Source organism: Osmerus mordax, chromosome 3, assembly GCF_038355195.1.
Source record: "Osmerus mordax isolate fOsmMor3 chromosome 3, fOsmMor3.pri, whole genome shotgun sequence".
Classification (NCBI taxonomy): Eukaryota; Metazoa; Chordata; class Actinopteri; order Osmeriformes; family Osmeridae; genus Osmerus; species Osmerus mordax.
This window is the reverse complement of record NC_090052.1, coordinates 4,488,230-4,508,143: the sequence shown is the minus strand read 5'-3', so window position 1 is coordinate 4,508,143 and position 19,914 is coordinate 4,488,230. Positions and strand designations below refer to the sequence as shown.

Here is a 19,914-nt window from a genome sequence, read left to right as displayed (position 1 = left end):
TTGAAGGTGGGGAGACAGTCAGTGTCTCTGATGGATGTGGGGAGTTGGTTCTACCACTGGGGGGCCAGACAGGAGAAGAGCTTGTGTTGGGACCGGGCTCTCTTGAGAGGTGGGACCACCAGGCGGTTGTCTGAAGAAGACCGTAGGTGGCGGGTGGGGGTGTAAGGCTGCAGGAGAGACTTGATGTAGTCGGGTGCAGTCCCGTTCACTGCTCGGAAGGTCAGTACCAGGGTCTTAAATCTGATACGGGCCATGATAGCAGATGGAATCGCGATTCCATCTTCTACTGCCTGTAACGTCGTAGAATACTCTTCAAAGGGGGTTCTTTATTAATGAATGAATGCAACATGAGTAGGCTAAATGCCTGAAAATATCACGAGAAGGGAAAAACTTAAAGGGACGTTTAAGTCATAGAGATTAGGTCAATTTTTAAACCGGTCTGCCAAATGTATTCGTTTTGATTCAGCTATGAGGCTGCCTCTTGCAGGGGAAATGAGAAGACATCTATTTCATTCTACACTTCACTCGTATTTTGAGTTGTAAATGAGCAGCAAAAAAAATATGCTTTTAAATCTATGTAATCTTTATAAATAATAAGTAGGCTATGCATTTTTATATAAAATATACAGAAATATCAGTTGTAAAAATTTCATTACAAAACGGACCCCTGTGCAACCGACGCAAGCAAGCACACCCTACAATTTCCCCAGAAATTGTACCCTCTCTAGTTATCATTGGATTTAAAACTTTGCAATACCAATCCGAAGTCATTTTATGGTTAATTTGCATGTAATGCGTATTTTGTAGGCTAATCATATGGCCTATAATTTTGAAGAAAACCAAATTACTATAAAGAGGAGTTGTAGGCCAAATACATTTTTTCACAGTGTTTTGTGTTTCTCCAGTAAAAATAAACCTGAGAGACATACACCTCTCACCAAATGATCAACATTACATATGCAAAGTGGACATTATGACAGACAAAAGATTTCATTTATATGTGAAAGCTGCAGATCTTCTACTGGCCAATCATACTTGATCATGGGCGGAGACTAGACAAAGGAGAAACCTTAAGGCTCCAGAGAGACTACAGAGACTCAACCAGAAAGACTACAGAGAGAGACTCAACCAGAGAGAGACTCAACCAGAAACGGCAGTAACCAGACAGAGGATCAACCAGAGAGACACAAGCTTCCAGAGACTATATACAGGATCCAGAGAGACCAGACAGAGAACAAAGAGAGAGAGTTATGGAGACACATCACTGTGACACAGGTGGGAAGAGCCTTTCCTCACCCAGTAACCTCAAGAGGCACATGAGGATCCACAATGGAGAGAAGCCCTACAGCTGTGAACTCTGTGGTAAAACCTTTAGACAGACTGGGGAATTAACAGCTCACCGAAGAATCCACACTGAAGAGAAGCCCTACAACTGTGACCTCTGTGGTAAAACATTTAGCCAGGCTGGTCATTTCAGAGCTCATAGCAGGATCCACACTGGAGAGAAGCCCTACAGCTGTGACCTCTGTGGTAAAACCTTTAGCCGTGCTAGCAATTACACAGATCACCGCAGGATCCACACTGGAGAGAAGCCCTACGGCTGTGACCTCTGTGATAAAACCTTTAGCCATGCAAGCAGTTTCACAGCTCACCGCAGAATCCACACTGGAGAGAAGCCCTACAGCTGTGACCTCTGTGGTAAAACCTTTAGGCGGGCTGGCCTTTTGACATCTCACTACAGGATCCACACTGGAGAGAAGCCCTACAGTTGTGACCTCTGTGGTAAAACCTTTAGACTGACTGGGGATTTGACAGCTCACCGCAGAATCCACACTGGAGAGAAGCCCTACAGCTGTGACCTCTGTGGTCAAACCTTTAGGCAGGCTGGCCATTTAACATCTCACTGCAGGATCCATACTGGAGAGAAGCCCTACAGCTGTGACCTCTGTGGTAAAACCTTTAGACGGACTGGGGAATTGACAGCTCACTGCAGAATCCACACTAGAGAGAATCCATACAGTTGTGACCTCTGTGGTAAAACCTTTAGCCATGCAAGCAGTTTCACAGCTCACCGCAGAATCCACATTGGAGAGAAGCCCTACAGCTGTGACCTCTGTGGTAAAACCTTTAGGCGGGCTGGCCTTTTGACATCTCACTGCAGAATCCACACTGGAGAGAAGCCCTACAGTTGTGACCTCTGTGGTAAAACCTTTAGACTGACTGGGGATTTGACAGCTCACCACAGAATCCACACTGGAGAGAAGCCCTACAGTTGTGACCTCTGTGGTCAAACCTTTAGCCATGCTGCCAATTTCAGAGCTCATAGCAGGATCCACACTGGAGAGAAACCCTACACATGTGACCTCTGTGGTAAAACCTTTAGCCGTGCTAGCAGTTACACAGATCACTGCAGGATCCACACTGGAGAGAAGCCCTACACCTGTGACCTCTGTGGTAAAACCTTTAGCCGTGCTAGCAGTTACACAGATCACTGCAGGATCCACACTGGAGAGAAGCCCTACACCTGTGACCTCTGTGGTAAAACCTTTAGGCGTGTTGACCATTTCAAAGCTCATAGCAGGATCCACACTGGAGAGAAGCCTTACAGCTGTGACCTCTGTGGTAAAACCTTTATCCATGCTGGCAGCTTAAGAGGTCACCACAAGATCCACACTGGAGAGAAGCCCTACACCTGTGACCTCTGTGGTAAAACCTTTAGGCGTGTTGACCATTTCAAAGCTCATAGCAGGATCCACACTGGAGAGAAGCCTTACAGCTGTGACCTCTGTGGTAAAACCTTTATCCATGCTGGCAGCTTAAGAGGTCACCACAAGATCCACACTGGAGAGAAGCCCTACAGCTGTGACCTCTGTGATACAACCTTTAGCCAGGCTGGCAATCTCAGACGTCACCGCCGGACCCACACAGCAGAGAAGATCTAAGCAGCCCACACTGACTATTTATGTCAAACAAATGACCTATTGAACAGTTTATGCATATCTATGATAGAAAAACCAAGGGGGTGAAGTTGTCCCAGAAGTCACCACCTGAGAGAACTTCTGTATGACCCACAGCTGGAATAACTACTGGCTTACACCTACTGGGACAGCACATGCAGTAACACCAGATCTACAGTCCAACATGACAGGACACAGGGAAGATACACTACCCCTGTAACAATGGAGGGGAAGCTGTGTCAGACTGGGTAGAATCTTGGTAAAGACTGGCTGACACCTTTCAGTTTTGAAGCACACATTTGTAATTTCATAAGAAACCCATCAAGGTCCTCCATATTCATTTCTGGTTGACCTCTGTTTATCTCTGCAGCCCTTCAGAGTGTCTGTGTATTTGACCCATTTGTTGAGTAAGATTGGTTGGTTTGTTATTGTTTTAATTACACAAGCTGTTGAGGCTCATGCAGGTTGTTCTTGAAACTGTATCTGTACTTTAAGGAATACAATACTTAGTAGTTCTGATGAAGATGGATAATTGTGTTGTAGGGCTGTATTGGCAGAGACCTGAATAATACAGCCCCTTTGTCACTGGTCACACAGACACTCGTCTGGGACAGTCGTTAATTTGCATGAATGCTAAAATGACAATCACACTTTAATGACACACCTCTGGAAAGGTGGTCTCAACAGTTGAAGAGGAAGGTGGACCGAGAAATTATCATTAAAAGTTGTGTTCTTAATAGTTATAAACAGCTTTTAATGTCATGTTTGATATGATTTTGTTTCTTATTTCATGTATCACATTCTAGTAATACTTTTAATGTTGTAACATGTATTTTTACAGGGTTTACAGAGATTGTGCATGCAGTGGCCCAACATGTGTTAACATATTCCCTTGTCTTGCAAAGGAATCACACTTGGCCTAATTGTTTCAATACTGATTGTTAAGGATTTTAGCATTAGCACCCCTAGGCTTTGGAAAGACCTGTCTGAGGACATTACATTATATTTCATTCTTGGTCTCAATGAAGGTGGTCGGATTTTCTACCTCTCCTCCCCCGACCTTCCCTGCTTGGCTTCTATTGTATTGTCTAGTCTTGTGTCTTGTGTCCTATACTGAGAGACTCTCTCCGCACCACTTTCTGAAGGATTGTTAAGGATTTTAGCATTAGCACCCCTAGGCTTTGGAAAGACCTGTCTGAGGACATTACATTATATATCATTCACTGTACGTCACTGTACGCTAAATACATCAGATTGTGCACATAGAAAGTAAAGCAGAAGAACCAGAACAAGCAAGACAGACACAATTTATTCCTTACCTTTTTTATTATTGTTTACTATATTATAGTGTTTATAGTTTTATTGTCATGTTGTCATTGATTGTCTAATTAAAGTCTTCATTTTGACACCATACTTTCAGAGTCAAGTCCCTCTATGGATACAATGTTGTACAATGTAATATCCTTTTGTGTTAAGTTTGCCAACTGAAGTGTTAAGATACACAACTCATTAATGATTCTCTCTTTTAGAGTTCTCTCTTTTAAGAGAATCATTAAGTGTACCAACTGTGAATGATTTTATGAGGCAAGACTTACCCCCCAAAACATACCCATCAAGTTTGTTCAGCGTCAATGCACCCCTTCAGCCCCGTTGCGCTGGTGTCGTGAGTGCTCAAGCCAAGGACACTGGACATCAGGTAATAAGCGATAGAGCCTTTGTGGTTCTGCCGCCTCCTCATGAAAGAAATACATATTTCGAATGGTAATTTTAATCTGCGATGACATTGCGAGGTTAATTTATGTATAGGCAAAATACATTGAATGATGTAGAATAAAACACTGTGGTCTTTGGTCAAATTGAAAATAAAGTTATATTACCTGTGGCAGTTGTTGAAGTCTACTATCTCTGCCCTTGCCTGAGACTGCAAACATTACAGGTGTTGTACCTCGGCGACCTATCGAAAAAAGATTTGCAAAACAGTGTGGCAAGCAACAACAAAAACATTACAATTGGTTTACCACATTTGTTCGTTCTGAAATGACAAAACTCTTAGCACACACTTAACACAACAAGTCTGTGGACTAAACTTTGGATACTTTTTTCCTTGTTTTCACACAGAATGCATTGAATGACAGCATTTTTTGTTAGAATCACTGTGGAGACGGCGTAGTCCTGCCAGGAAAATTAGCGATCAAGGATCTGTATTTTTGACCCTTTACCTCCAAAGTCAGATTTTAAAGAATATATTGTGCTTATTAAAGTTATGCATTGTGCTTATTAAAGTTATGAACTTAGAAGTGTGCTCAGGCTTAAACATTGGGTCTCACACTGAGTGTGGGAAGCAGGCTGTTCTTTGTGTCTCTTTCTCTTCATTTTCAGAAACAACCTTGAAACTGGGTGGAGACGGCACCCGAGCAGGTGGGACGCGTAGGCAAGAACAACTCCCTGATGCACGAGAGAACAAGCTCAACCCTTTTGTGATACTTGTGTTTCAATTGCACTGTATACATATATGCTGGGGAGGGACAGATAGCCAGTTGGACTTCGTGAACCAGCCCAAACTCTGTTGCGGGTAGGGAAACGTAGACAACCCCAGAGCTCTGTACTTGTTGATTTCCAACTGCTGCATTAAAGCTGATATTATGGGACCTCTGCGACTCCAGACCACTCTTTCTAGAACACAGATTTGTGTCATTGAATACCATCATTACATATTGGAATAGACACATAGATATATGTATCCTTCAATTTACATAACGGTCTGGCGGTTGGTGGACAACTGCAGGGATCACAATGTAGATTTACAATACGAATTGGTGTGTGACTGTTGCCTATGAATATAATTCACAGCACAGAAGAGATTCTCGATGAATTGACAGTGAGTACATGAGCATCTGTTGCACATCTGTACAGGCTAACGCTACCATCTAGTGGTAGACTGTGGTAATGCACGCAAACGGACCGTGTACTATGTCATGTGTGGAATAAATTGTTTATGAAATCCCCACCCGAGGCCACGAAAGGCAGTGATACACGTCCCGTCGCAGCACCTTAAAATGTTCTAGAAGAGGGGTCTTGTGTTGGCCTCAGAGGCATGTATACCAGAACATGAAATCAAGACATGTTATCATTCTTCATGTTGCATTTACGTTCACACAGAGAGAAGCCTGAATCACCTCCTGAAGGGTATGACTTTAAAGGAACCTTTGTTTATCCAACTTCATAGACGTGACACTGCTGTCATAGTTTTTGTTTTGGGCCTCTCTAGGTTAACTTTGTCTTCTCTCTCTCTCTCTCTCTCTCTCTCTCTCCTTCTCTCTCTGTCTCTCTGTCTCTCTCTCAGGTGCCTCCATGTAGGGTGGGGGTCGTCCATGCACAACAGATGAGAAGCACTTCCAGTGGACTGGGCCCTGTGTCGGGGCAGGGGGCTGTACCACAGAGACATCTTACCATACCGTGGACTACATCCAGTAAGGTGCAGGTGTCTGATACACTCAAGTTGAGTATCTCAGTAGGCTGGACAATGAATACAGGAAATAAAGGGAGTTGAATAGATTTAAATAGTATCACAATATGGGAGGATGTGAGACGATTAGCAGAGCCTTCGCAAGCATAGACAAAAGGACACTGCATGCTAGATATCTTTTGTTTAGGTCTTTAGATAGTGCTCCTAGAAATGACCTTTACATTCCTTCTATTTTCCTTGTTTAAAGTTGCATGGCATTATGCACTTTAGTAATATTGTGACCTCTGACCTACCCTAGTGTCACAGGCATTTCCTAGTCGCACCTGACAAATAACTCATTTATGGCCATGCAGGCATAAGACAACCGCCGACCTCTTCAATTTACACATTGTTTGGTTTGCAATCCCTAACAGGTTTCCCTCTGATTACTGAAAACCTTTCCAGCTGGTTCTCAACCCAACCAACCCTATTTATTGCTTGTATCCCCAGTCATATGGGCTAGTATTCCATCCTCTATTGCTCCAACACTCACACTCCTACAGCTGCTCTGAAATAAAAATGCTGTCTGCCAGCTGCTCTTAAATAAAAATGCTGTTCTTTAAAATAAAAATTACATCAGGGATCTATTATGATCTATCTTTGAGTTTGCATCAATGTTTATGTCAACTCCAAGTATCTTTACAGGGTGAATTTGGTTCTAGCAGCCTTTGGTCACAGGCCTAACAGCAGTTTACAGACACTCACTCCTAAAGCTACTGGGTCGTAAGCTATGCAGATTTCGTTTAAACAGGCTCTGCTTACCTTGCTATGATGGGCCCGAGTGAGTGTCAGTCAACCACCGCCGCCCTGCTCCCTTACTCTGTCTGCTGGGTCCCCTTCTCGGGGACCTACTCGTCCAGATCTCTCTCCCCCAAACACGTCGGAGGTCATCATTTTGTTGAGGTTCTAATTTGGGTGTAGAAGAAAACAAGATTAAATGCCAGACTAAGTTCTTTATAGTTAAATAAGATAAGAAATGATGCAAATCAAACAATGCATACAATACACCATGGTGTCTCAATCTAGATTGTCGATACCAGTCAATGTTACCAGTCTCGCTAGGGTAGAGAAGACAAAGGCCTTTGTGAGAACAGTCTTGTCAGAAGTCTTAGAGAGAGTTCTGCCTGAGCCCCACAGGGCACACAGGTCTTGTACCCCTCCTGAGAAGGAGAAGTTTGTCAGACGATGTCCTCATCCTATTAGGTTTCAGAAGGAGTTTGTGGGCAGTGAAGAGGTCTGTCCTTAAACCACAGATCAGTTTACAAAAATTAAAGATAATAATTACTTCATTACTTTTATACTGTTTGATGTTTGAAGTTTGATCTATACCCTGCTAAATTAAGCTCAGGAGCACATAACCCTTGGTTCAGGTTTCCTCCTAAGGGAGAAATCCTAATTAACTCATCGATGAGTACACATCTTATAATGCTGCACACAAAATTACAGCTTCTTACTTAAAGATTTGAGTATGTAAATACGCTCTCAAACCGTATGTGTGCCTTCCGCAGCGTCAAACTTGACATTTCTCCATTGAAAGTGGTTGGGTGGACGATAATGGGGCCCATTGGCTAACTGCTAAAATCAGGAAAATGACATTTCTAGGCATATCCTTATTGGATTTTAAAATCGTAATGTTATACTATAGGTGTGTATCTATATAAAGTACAATGCTGTGACATAACGTTTTTAATTTGTTTTATATAGACATTTTGGTAAACTTTCTAACGAGCGTCGAGAGCTAGGTGGACGATAATGGGACCCCTTACGCTAGCCTTTACCGTTCTGTTAGTCATCAGAGGGCTATTGCACGAAACCAGGATAAGGGATTAAGCCGGGATATTCAAGTTATTCTGGATGAATTTAACTTTGACTTGGTTGCACGAAAACAGGTTGAATTAAACCCAGCCAAGTAACCATGGAGATTTATTCTTTGCAGCTAGCCTGCTCCAGAGCAGGCTAATAACAGCCAGGCTAAAATTAATCCTGGAGTCTCCTGTGTTAAATCAGCTGCCGCGCTGATCCGAAATAATCGTTTTTAACAGTTATTCCGTTGTCTTCTGAATGTGTTCTTATTTATTTTTATTAACATGCATTACTTGTCACTATTGCTGTCACGTTTTATGTGACGTTTTATGTGACATATTTTACACATTTTATTTTAAACCCTACTATTGCAGTTGTTTAGAAATGGTTGATGAAGTTGCAACGGTGATTTCAATGAAGTCAGTAATGAGGGCGATATACACTGCTAAAAGAATAAAGGGAACACTAAATTAACACATTCTATATCTGAATGAATGAAATAATCTCATTAAATACTTTTTCTTTGATTCCATTGATAATTGATCATTTTTGTGTGATTTTGTTGTCAGCACATTCAACTAGGCCTATGTAAATAAAAAAGTATTTAATTAGATTATTTCATTCACTCAGATCTAGGATGTGTTATTTTAGTGTTACCTTTATTTTTTGAGCAGTGTATAAAGTCCCATTCACCTGTGATTTTTACTGCACCATGGCATGCCCATTTCTGAACTAAGTTTTGGATGACGAAGCATTTATATTGAGCCGTGCTTTCAGACGTGAGAGGTTAATACATTGTTTTACAGATACGTATGCTTAAGTGTGGATTGAAGTCACTTCTTTTTCTAGTTTCTTTATCTCCAGATACAGTTTCCTCAGTGTTTTCTTGATTTCAATACCAAGTCTAGATCCTGGAGACTTTTACTGACAGCAATCTGTGCATCTGCCAGCTCAATTAACTTTTCAGATGTTGAGTAGAGACATCTGACAGTTTGTGAATTCCGTAAACCACCCATTGATTAGCACAGCAGGAATTGTGCATGATTTAGATTTCATTTAGCCCATACTTACTATGTTGCCAGGCTGGCTGTCAGGCTGTAGCCTACTGCGTCTGGATCCTGTTACAAATATATATTATGAGTGCTATATAACTGACTTTTATTGTGTTAATTGTTGTGTGGTTTGTGTTGTATATTCTCATGTGATGCCTTCTTGCTGCATAAAAATTGCCCTTCTGGAGCAAAGAATAAACTGAAATGACTTCTCATCCATTATGGGCTAAATATGCATTTCCATACGATTTACATGATACCTCAGGCCTTCTGGAGTCCAGTGACACAGTCTCCTCATCAACAGCTGCAGAAGCCCCTTCCCACACTGCAGAAGTTCCTTCCCCCTGCCATATTTAATAGACGTTTTATTGACAGTGTGTGCCAAGCCATGTGCTTTTAAAGAATAATACTCACTGGATCTTCGTCTGGTGGCAGGAGAGTAAATGTGTCACTGGACACACAAGGCCTGCAAGTACCTTGTATGAAGAGGGCAGTTTTTGCAGGTGGTCAGTAGCTGTCCCACCCTGAATCCCTTCCATCATGTTTGTTCTGTATGAACATTAATTGTAGAAAGATATTTAGAATTCGAGATTTGTGCATATGGTTGTAAAACATGTTCTTGCATTGTGAATAAGGGTTTGAAATTAGGCCTAGTTTTTAGGGTACATTTCCGGAGGAAAATTAATTCCCTCTGCTCACTTTTAAGGCAAAGTAGGCTAAATAATAATACATTTTATTTACATAGTGCTTTACATGGTAGGCTACTCAAAGACACTTTACAGTAAAACCAGCACATTTAGCACATACACACAGATACAGCAATACAACCAACACATAAAACAAGCATATTAAAAGCAATTAAAACAGAGTGTACAACTTTCCAAGTACATTTACATTTATTCATTTAGCAGACGCTTTTATCCAAAGCGACTTCCAAGAGAGAGCTTTACACTGATCATAACAACAAGATAGCCAAAAAAACATCGCGAGTAGCCAAAACATGAAGCACAACAACAACCAAACAAACAACCAAAGTAAGTGCCAAAGGGAAGAACCATAAGAGCATGTAGTTAAACAAGTTACAATTAAACAACATGAACAGCTATAAGTGCAAGTGTACCTGTGGAAAAAAGCAAGCAACAGTAATAAAACAATATATCACAGCGAGAACAAAAATTTTAAATCAGTTACCACTAACCACAAGAGCAACAAGTCTCTAAGCAAGAGTCATTGTGATCCTTGAGGAAACTAACATCGGGTCAAGCGAACCGTTCCTAAGTACCGTTGTACTCCCGGAACAAGTGCGTCTTGAGCCTTTTCTTGAAGGTGGAGAGACAGTCAGTGTCTCTGATGGAGGTGGGGAGTTGATTCCACCACTGGGGGGCCAGACAGGAGAAGAGCTTGTGTTGGGACCGGGCGGTCTTGAGCGGCCAAGTAGATATTTTTCAATCCTTACGCATTCAGTCGGTCCGCGATTGTCTGCCAGGCTTTTTTCTCTGTTTAATAACAGCAGCCGTATTTCCTTTTTTGCATATTATATGCTTCACTATGCTTCAATTTCCAAAATTAGTTGCTGTTAAGCGGGTGAAAAATATGCCACACGCTCTTTTCCATTTCTGCATCAGTAAATCTGTGATCGATACCATGGTCTATTTAAGAAAGCCGTGAAGGTGCACTTATCCCAACTATGTACATCTGGATTGACATAGCGGCACCTTCTCATCCTGGTTTGGCAAACGTGCAACCGAATAAACCGCGATGAGCGGATAACAGTCAAGCTGCGCTTTTTCAGTTATACTGGATTTCTTTATTCTACTTTTTTTTACAGTCATTGGTTTGTATCCACGGTTACGTGAGCTCTAAATCAATGTAGTTTGTCATACCTAAAATTAAGTTTCCATACGTTTTTACATTTATTTTGAGACCTAATGTATTTAAAGATTGAAGCCCTGTTGCAGTTCTAATAACTATAAAGGTAAGTGCTAGCATTATATGCGTAGCTTTTGACGTTGTATCAAGGATTTGCAACTGTGTGCTTGTTTTTTAAACTAATTTCTGTGCTAGCTGGCTAGCTAGCTTTACTTCCATTGTGTTGTTAGCTAGATTCAGTGTTTGCCTTTATGAATGGGGATATGTTAGTAGGCCTACGTTGTGAAAAGTGTAGTAATCTTGTTTTAATGCTATTTAGATGCAGACAGTGTTGTGAGTCTCAAGGTACGTACGTTCACGTTCTGTGAACTTTAATTTGACCGCCCTCGTGGGCAGTGTAAAGATAGTGTGTTGTGTTCTGTATTGCTGCAGTGGAGCTAATATTGACTGCTTATAAACATTCCGTGATTTCATTTCTATGTTGTAACTATCCGTTTTAAATAAAAAATGAGACACATGCAATAGAGTGTTATTGGATTTAAAACTTTGCAATTCCAATCCAAAGTCCTTTTATTGTTAATTTACATGTAATGCTTATTGTGTAGTAATTAATCATATAGATTATTATTATTTTGAAGAAAACCAAATTACTATGAGGAGTTGTATGCCAGATATTACGTTTTTATCACAGTGTTGTGTTTCTCCAGTAAATATAAACCTGAGAAACATACACCTGTAACCAAATGATCAACATTACATATGCAAAGTGGACAATAAGTTTCCTTCATATGTGAAAGCTGAGTTCTCATTAACTTGTAACTGTTTCTTCCAATCCAAAGTCCTTTTATTGTTAATTTACATGTAATGCTTATTGTGTAGTAATTAATCATATAGATTATTATTATTTTGAAGAAAACCAAATTACTATGAGGAGTTGTATGCCAGATATTACGTTTTTATCACAGTGTTGTGTTTCTCCAGTAAATATAAACCTGAGAAACATACACCTGTAACCAAATGATCAACATTACATATGCAAAGTGGACAATAAGTTTCCTTCATATGTGAAAGCTGAGTTCTCATTAACTTGTAACTGTTTCTTCCAGATCCCCTACTGGCCAATCTTACTTGATCATAGACAGAGAAGACACCTTAAGGCTCCAGAGAGACTACAGAGACTCAACCAGAGACACTACAGAGACTCAACCAGAGGGAATACATAGAGAGACTTAACCAGAAACAGCAGTAACCAGACAGAGGATCCACAAGAGAGAAACAAGCTTACAGAGACTAGATACAGGATCCAGAGAGACCAGACAGAGAACAAAGAGAGAGCTGAGTTATGGAGACACATCACTGTGACACATGTGGGAAGAGCCTTTCCTCATCCAGTAACCTCAAGAAGCACATGAGGATCCACACTGGAGAGAAGCCCTACAGCTGTGACATCTGTGGTGAAACCTTTACCAGGTATAGCAGTTTAACAGTTCACCACAGAATCCACACTGGAGAGAAGCCCTACAGCTGTGACCTCTGTGGTAAAACCTTTAGGCATGCTAACAATTTCACAGTTCACAGCAGGATCCACACTGGAGAGAAGCCCTACAGCTGTGACCTCTGTGATAAAACCTTTAGCAGTGCTAACAATGTCACAGATCACCGCAGGATCCACACTGGAGAGAAGCCCTACAGCTGTGACCTCTGTTGTAAAACCTTTAGACTGACTGGGCAATTGACAGTTCACCGCAGAATCCACACTGGAGAGAAGCCCTACAGCTGTGACCTCTGTGGTAAAACCTTTAGCAGTGCTAGCAGTTTCACAGTTCACAGCAGAATCCACACTGGACGGAAACCCTACAGCTGTGACCTCTGTGGTAAAACCTTTAGCCACGCTAGCAATCTCAGAGTTCATAGCAGGATCCACACTGGAGAGAAGCCCTACAGCTGTGACCTCTGTGGTAAAACATTTAGCCATGCGTGCAGTGTCACGGTTCACCGCAGAATCCACATTGGAGAGAAGCCCTACAGCTGTGACCTCTGTGGTAAAACCTTTAGCAATGCTGGCAATTTCAGAAATCATAGCAGGATCCACACTGGAGAGAAGCCATACAGCTGTGACCTCTGTGGTAAAACTTTTAGACTGACTGGGGATTTGACAGTTCACCGCAGAATCCACACTGGAGAGAAGCCCTACAGCTGTGACCTTTGTTATAAAACCTTTAGCCACGCTGGCCATTTCAGAGCTCACTGCAGGACCCACACAGAAGAGAAGATCTAAGCAGCACACACCAGGGCTGCCAACTCTCATGCATTGGCCGTGAGACACGCATTTCAACCATTTCACACGCTCTCATGCCTGAAAATACAACGCCAACCAAGTAGCCAAGCTAACAGTAACGGACGAACGAAACATTGACGTGCAAACAGCCGTGAAAACTTGCGGGGGGGGCATATTGAAAGGTTTCTTGCACATCTATGATACAACAACCAAGGGGGTGAAGTTGTCCCAGCAGTCCCAACCTGAGAGAACTTCTGTATGACCCACAGCTGGAAGAACTACTGGCCAGCACCTACTGGGACAGCACAAGCAGTAACACCAGGTGGCGCTATGGGGGCGGTATGTCTGACTGCAGCAAAACTCCAATCCAATTTACTCAGTTGTTGTCTTCTGTACACCCCCTGTGTCGTCGGGGGCAACAATGCATGGGAATGGGTTTTGGTGTAGAAATTGTGTTACTAGTCAATAATATCGAATGCATTGTAGAAGTTCACATTACATGACAGTGCTTAGATTTCAGCCTAAAACAGGTCACACTGAGTCTAATAAACTGTACTTCATCCTTAGACATTGGAATCTTTTTCGGAGACCTTTACTTTGTAATGCTATGAAAGAAAATGTGTATTTTTGTATTATGAAAAGTCGCTGTGACACTGCGGTGGGTCACAACGACCACAAGACAGCGCGAGAGTGGCGTAATAGACTTGGCAGACAACGCGAGTTCAGTCATGACACTCACGTGATTGATTTCACAATGTATTCATGTACATGAGAATAGGTTTAACTTTGGCGGAATGGATGTACATTGGGAAGCGCTTCCTGCTTTAACTGCAACATCCAGGCAGGGAGTAATGAGTTAAATCCCCCAACGGGGAGTACAGACAGACAACATGGGGGAGAAGGGGATGGTGGTGGGTGGCAGCAGCGCAGAACACTAGGTAATCGAGGATGCGTGTGCGTGCATGTGTGCGACTTCATAGCGCCGCCTATCGGAATCTCATTTTAAGAGCCCATCTGAAACGTCCAACAGCGCAGTGGGCAGATGTTATAAATAACATATTCTTATAAAGGTATATAGGCGCATGGCCGCGGGAACTAGGGGTCCTGAACTCAATAGCAGGAAAATATTGATTATCTTGTTCCGGTCCATGGTTATCCAATTCGCTAGGTGGCGCTGTCAGATGTCGACCTCCGACTTTCCAAGCGTGACCACTACCAACTACGCCAAAGAAAAGCTTAAGCCCTCGCCCCTCGGCTTGAAGCAACGGCCCCGGTGGATGTAGGTGGTATTGCATTTCGTGTTTGACTTCCGACTCTTCCGGTCGTTCTTATTCTATTAACTCCAGTCAACATTTACAAAACTATCTCTCCCAATAATTTTTGTTCGATTCTCGAACCTGGCTCATACTACTAGCTTTTTCATAGAGTAATTTTTCCAGATTTTTTTAAACCAATCCGAAATGGGTAAACTAGAACCCCATTTATTTGATTACGTCAATAATAGTTGACGTAATAGCAAATGGTTGTCACACATACATGAAATGTTAATATAGTTTATTCCCGTTATTTTAAAATATATTTTATTTTTCGTAAAAACATTCATGACATGATGGCAAATATTATATTGTGTTAAGCGTGAGCATAGATTGTTGACATGTCTATCTGGAGCAAAGACGAAGATTAAGATAGGCGTTTGGTTGAATCAGAATCAGAATCAGAAAGGGATTTATTCGCCATGAAAGTTTGCACAGACAAGGAATTTGCTTTGGCAGGAAGGTGCATACAATAAACATATACCTAAAATTTAAATATGTGGACTAACTATACTAAGGGTACATAAACTAGCAGTACTAAGTGGGATAAATATAAGTTGCCGTAAATTACAATATAAAAATACAAAAATACAAATATTACAAAAAATACAAATGTACAAGATACCATGTTGTGGTGCAGTGCAAAAGCAGTGTGTTTTAAGCAATAAGTCATTTGAGTCAGTGTGGTCCCTTGGCCTTGTTGAAGAGGCCAACAGCGGAAGGGAAGAAACTGTTTTTGTGGCGTGAGGTATTGGTCCTGATAGACCGCAGCCTTCTGCCGGAGGGAACATAAAACACAAGCCACATTTCTAAACTGATTTTAAATTGAAGGCAGTGTGATTTTCGTGGCATTTCGTTTGAATATAAAGTTGACAGTAAGCTATGGTAAGTCTGCATTATGGAAGATTTCTGTTACAAAAATAACTATTAAGCTTTCTTTACCTGGCGAGAACAACGACGGAGCTAAGTGTTCATGTTAACACTTTATTTAATCCGATACAATGCGTTGGAAATCATACTCAAATCACGAAGAAAAAAAACAACATATGTGATGAGTTCCATCTAGAATAACCCTATATTTAGCCCTATAGCTTATTTCTAAAAAACAAGTGAAAGGAATATTATACAGTGACAGCATAAATTTCCGTAAAGTTTGCATCATTTCTCTGATTCTTATCGGACTTGTACCCCATTCTGCCACTGCAATGCCTTAGCTCACACGCTTGCAACCATATAAATCTATGCTCGCGACTGGTTGTAGCAAAGTATGACGTGTACAGCTAGTTGCAAGCGTGCACGACGTCTCGGAGCTAGGGAAAAAAAGAGCCACTGTTTAAAGCTAGACCGGAAGAGTCGGAAGTGGAAAGATGGCGCAGTCCAGTTTCGTACTCTCGCTTGCCTCACGGCGCCACTGAGCACTTTTCATAGAAATGAATGGGGACGCCATCTTGGAAGACAAAAGTTGCTTCCTCTAGTTATATTAACTCTATGGAAAAGCTAGCTCTTCGTTGAAGCGGGTGGTCTGCTACATACCTGAGGAGTGAGTTTCACGGTTTTCACACCGTTACACTATGCTCAAATTATAATATTCAATAAAACAAACACAGATAACTATGGCAAGTCAGAAAAGAATATCTGATTTCTTTACAAATCTATCAGCCCAAAAGCCAAACTTATTTTTTTTCTCAGCTGTTTCTATTCATTAGAGTGTGTGCATGTGAGTCTTCCCATGCACGCGCATGCCACCTTGTGTGCGCATGTGAGTCTATGCGAGTGGGAGTTTGTTATTTGTCTGGCAGCCATCTGCCCTGTCAGATACTCATATAGTTGGAACCGGATTCAATCAGATGGGAATTCCGGCTCTGATCTAAGACAGACCACTGGCACGGCGCAAAGCAACACTTACCGGAAAGAACATTTTCTAAAAGGACAGTTTTTTTTATTTATTACTTATTTGGGCCCATAGGTTGTATTGTGCACTATTGTAATATTGCTCAAACTAAAGTTTACAGTCAAATACAATTTTCTGTGTCCATCTGGTTATTGCTATACTCACAGCTCCTACGAACCTATTTAGGTTATTATAATGTTTCCATTGTCATAAATAGAAATGTGTATTTATTGGGTTCAAAGAAGAATGAGTTTATTCAAATAGTTCAGAGTTTCTAATAATTTGAACAAGATGAACCACATCATGAATCAGGTTCACATCAAATATTTAGAGACATGTTATTTTAACAATTTCAATAAAACAAAAGTAAATAACAACCGATCTTCTTTGCAATGTTGTATTTTCCCCTAGATAAAACAAAGGTAAATATTCACATATTTGATCCATATAACATTCCATTTGTGCGCATATAGCAGGTACAATTGAGCAAGTGAAGGGGTGTGAGTGAAAGAAAACGTGAGTGAGTGTGGAGTAGTGCGTGTCCATGTTAAATACATTTATTGAGCACATAATAGAAGTTTGCTTGCAAAATGTATTCCTTTGCTCCTCAGGAATGTGGCACAAATATAACACCATAGGGTTCAGGGCTTAGGAGGGACATTGAGATTGGGCCTCAGTCAGGCCACTGTTTATTTAGACACGTCACTTCCGACAATTTAGCAGAATCTAGCAGACGGATAGATCATTTTTGTATTAGATCCTGATAAAAGGGTACTTTTATGATTTTAACTTGAGAACCGAATACTATGCTTGACACTGGTCGATGTTCACAGTCTGACAACACTGTGCCGCCGTTGTTTAGAGTTGGTTTTGGCTGAAGTATTAATAATCAACATGACTGATTGTTACTGATTAGACTTCTGAGAATCAAAAAGGATCAACAATCATCAATTTTCACCAACTTTACACTGCAACTAACCATGAAGCAATCCTACTGGATTCAATCATCATTAATCATTGACCAGTGTAATCAATAGCAAAGATCCTACAACAAATTATATGCATGAAATTAATAAATTAAATCATAGCTATGGTAAGGTTTTAATCATTGTATATTCAAGTTGTAGGCCTACACGTGATATTTATAAAGCACTGGTGAAGATGCTAGATCTACAACAGAAAATGACCGCAATCATGATTAGCCTGTTTTCAGGAACTTGAGCTGAAGAATGTAGAGCTGAGAGCTGGGGACACGCTGAAGGTGAAAGGGAAGATTCTGGATATGGCTGAAAGGTAGGTGCAACTCAACCAATACTTTTAAACCTCACTGAGAGTTTATCAACAACAACAAACTTCTACCAATACAGTATTGTATTCTAAAACAACACAATGGCAGTTTGTATCTTTGATACTTTGCGTGAAATGCACCATACTGAACGAATGTACCCCGGAAAACATGGGCTCTTCTGTCCATTCAGGTTCCAGATTGACCTCCGCTTTGATTCTGATCACCTGGCTTTGCACTTTAACCCCCGTTTCCATGACAACACCGATGGCTCTGTGCTCGTGTGCAACTCGAAGATTGCAGGCTGCTGGGGAGACGAAAAGAGGGAGACCCACAACCCTTTGCAGAAGGGCTCTACTGTCAAGGTGAGCAGAGGGAGGAGGATCTGTGGAGAGAATGGCGGAAGGAAGAGGAAGTGCTTGCAAAGGAAGTTTGGTTACAAAACAATGGAATTACTCTAGTGGAACTATATGTTATGATAACATTGAGGTTATTCGGCAGAGGAAATTCTGCAGTATATCACGCTAATCACATTAGGTGTGTGTATAAAAGAATGAGCCTACACTGTGTGATGATGTGCTAACTGAGTAGTAGTAGTAGTAAACCATCTAATACAGAGTTTGAGCAACATCAGGTCATCATCCGAGGCTAACGCATTAATTGATATGGATATAGGGTGGATACCTGAAGAAAACTATGGGCCATGGCATCTGAAAACCAGTCTAAAACTGGTAATCATTCTAACAATGTACTAATATGTCTTCACCCAGAGACATGTTTGAGGTGGAACTTCCTGATGGTCATGAGATTCAGTTCCCCAACCACGAGAGCCTGGATATCTGCTACGTTCGGATCAAAGGGGACTTTCAGCTCAAGTCCTTCAAGATCTGCTAGGAGAAGCTACAGAGCTCTGCTATGGAGAAAAAAACATGTGTTTGTGTTGATCCAGTAAGGTAGAATGAGACTACATTGTTAGAACTGGATCAGATCAGTGCAAGTGCCATTTCTTGCCTTTGCCTTATTATAATGTTCCTACTGTCATAAATAGAAATGTGTATTTATTGGGTTCAAAGAAGAATGAGTTTATTCAAATAGTTCAGGGTTTCTAACAATTTTGACAAGATGTACCACATCATGAATCAATTCACATGAAATATTTAGAGACATGTTTTTTTTCACAATTTCAATAAAACAATAGTCAATAACAACCGATCTTCATTGCAATGTTGTATTTTCCCCTAGATATTAATGGGGTGGAGGTTGTTGACTTGTTGACGTGACTACAGACGAATACACTGTGAAAAGAGATATGGCTTTGTTTAAATCTTCAACAGCTTTCATTCCCCTGAGACACAGCTGAGACCCCTGATAAGTCAGACCTGTGTGGAACGCATGTATAGTCAGACTTAGGTTTCAAGGCAAATACAGCATATTATATGTAGGTCCCGGTGTGCCTGGTCTTCGGACACAGCATAGTGGAAGCACTCCTGAGCCGTCAGGTAGTCAGCCCTCAGCATGTAGAACGCCCCGTAGTCAAACCAGTGGGATGGGTTATTGCGCTCTTGGGTCAGCCGCTGTACAGTCAGCAAAACACCCAGAAGACGACATCATTCAGGTCAGGAAAATTGGCAGAAAATGCCCACTGATACACCGGTGGGTTCACTGAGGGACAGAATGGTGAATGAACCCATGTGGTATAATGATGAATAGGTTTGAAGAGGGCGTTGGCAGCGTGTTCATGCCAGGGTCAGTGGTAGTGCACCTCCTGGTATTACTGAGAAGCCAGCTGGTAGTCTCCTCTCAGCTGAGCCTCCCTGGCAAAGTGCCCCAGCTGAGCACAGTCTAGCAGCGGGTGAGGCTGGCTCTCCTGGGCATCCACTGATAGGGTCTGGAGAGGGGGAAACAAGAGAGCAAGGAAAACATTGAGAGAGAAAGAACACAATGGATTACAAACATGACAC

General features: G+C 41.5%; 2 protein-coding genes across 2 annotated transcripts in view; both read left to right on the top strand.

Moving 5' to 3' along the window:
* The window catches only part of LOC136939102 (zinc finger protein 208-like), a 56,465-nt gene that overhangs the window by 8,354 nt on the left and 28,197 nt on the right, over positions 1-19,914 (top strand). Inside the window, exons 3-5 of the mRNA XM_067231976.1 lie at positions 1,311-1,879; positions 2,300-2,907; positions 12,926-13,163. Coding sequence (XP_067088077.1) covers positions 1,311-1,879; positions 2,300-2,907; positions 12,926-13,163 — 1,415 coding nt within the window. The remainder of the gene's footprint in view (positions 1-1,310; positions 1,880-2,299; positions 2,908-12,925; positions 13,164-19,914) is intronic.
* On the top strand, positions 16,960-18,847 carry LOC136937817 (galectin-2-like). Its single transcript, XM_067230938.1, has 4 exons — positions 16,960-16,980; positions 17,882-17,961; positions 18,147-18,352; positions 18,726-18,847. The coding sequence occupies exons 1-4, from the start codon at positions 16,960-16,962 to the stop codon at positions 18,845-18,847; spliced, it is 429 nt and encodes a 142-aa protein (XP_067087039.1).

Excerpts from the sequence above, each read along its gene's own strand:
- LOC136937817 (XM_067230938.1), top strand. The coding sequence starts at position 16,960 with ATGAACCACATCATGAATCAG. Across the intron at positions 16,981-17,881 it reads TGAACCACATCATGAATCAG|GAACTTGAGCTGAAGAATGT; the intron begins GTTCACATCAAA and ends GCCTGTTTTCAG. Across the intron at positions 17,962-18,146 it reads ATTCTGGATATGGCTGAAAG|GTTCCAGATTGACCTCCGCT; the intron begins GTAGGTGCAACT and ends CTGTCCATTCAG.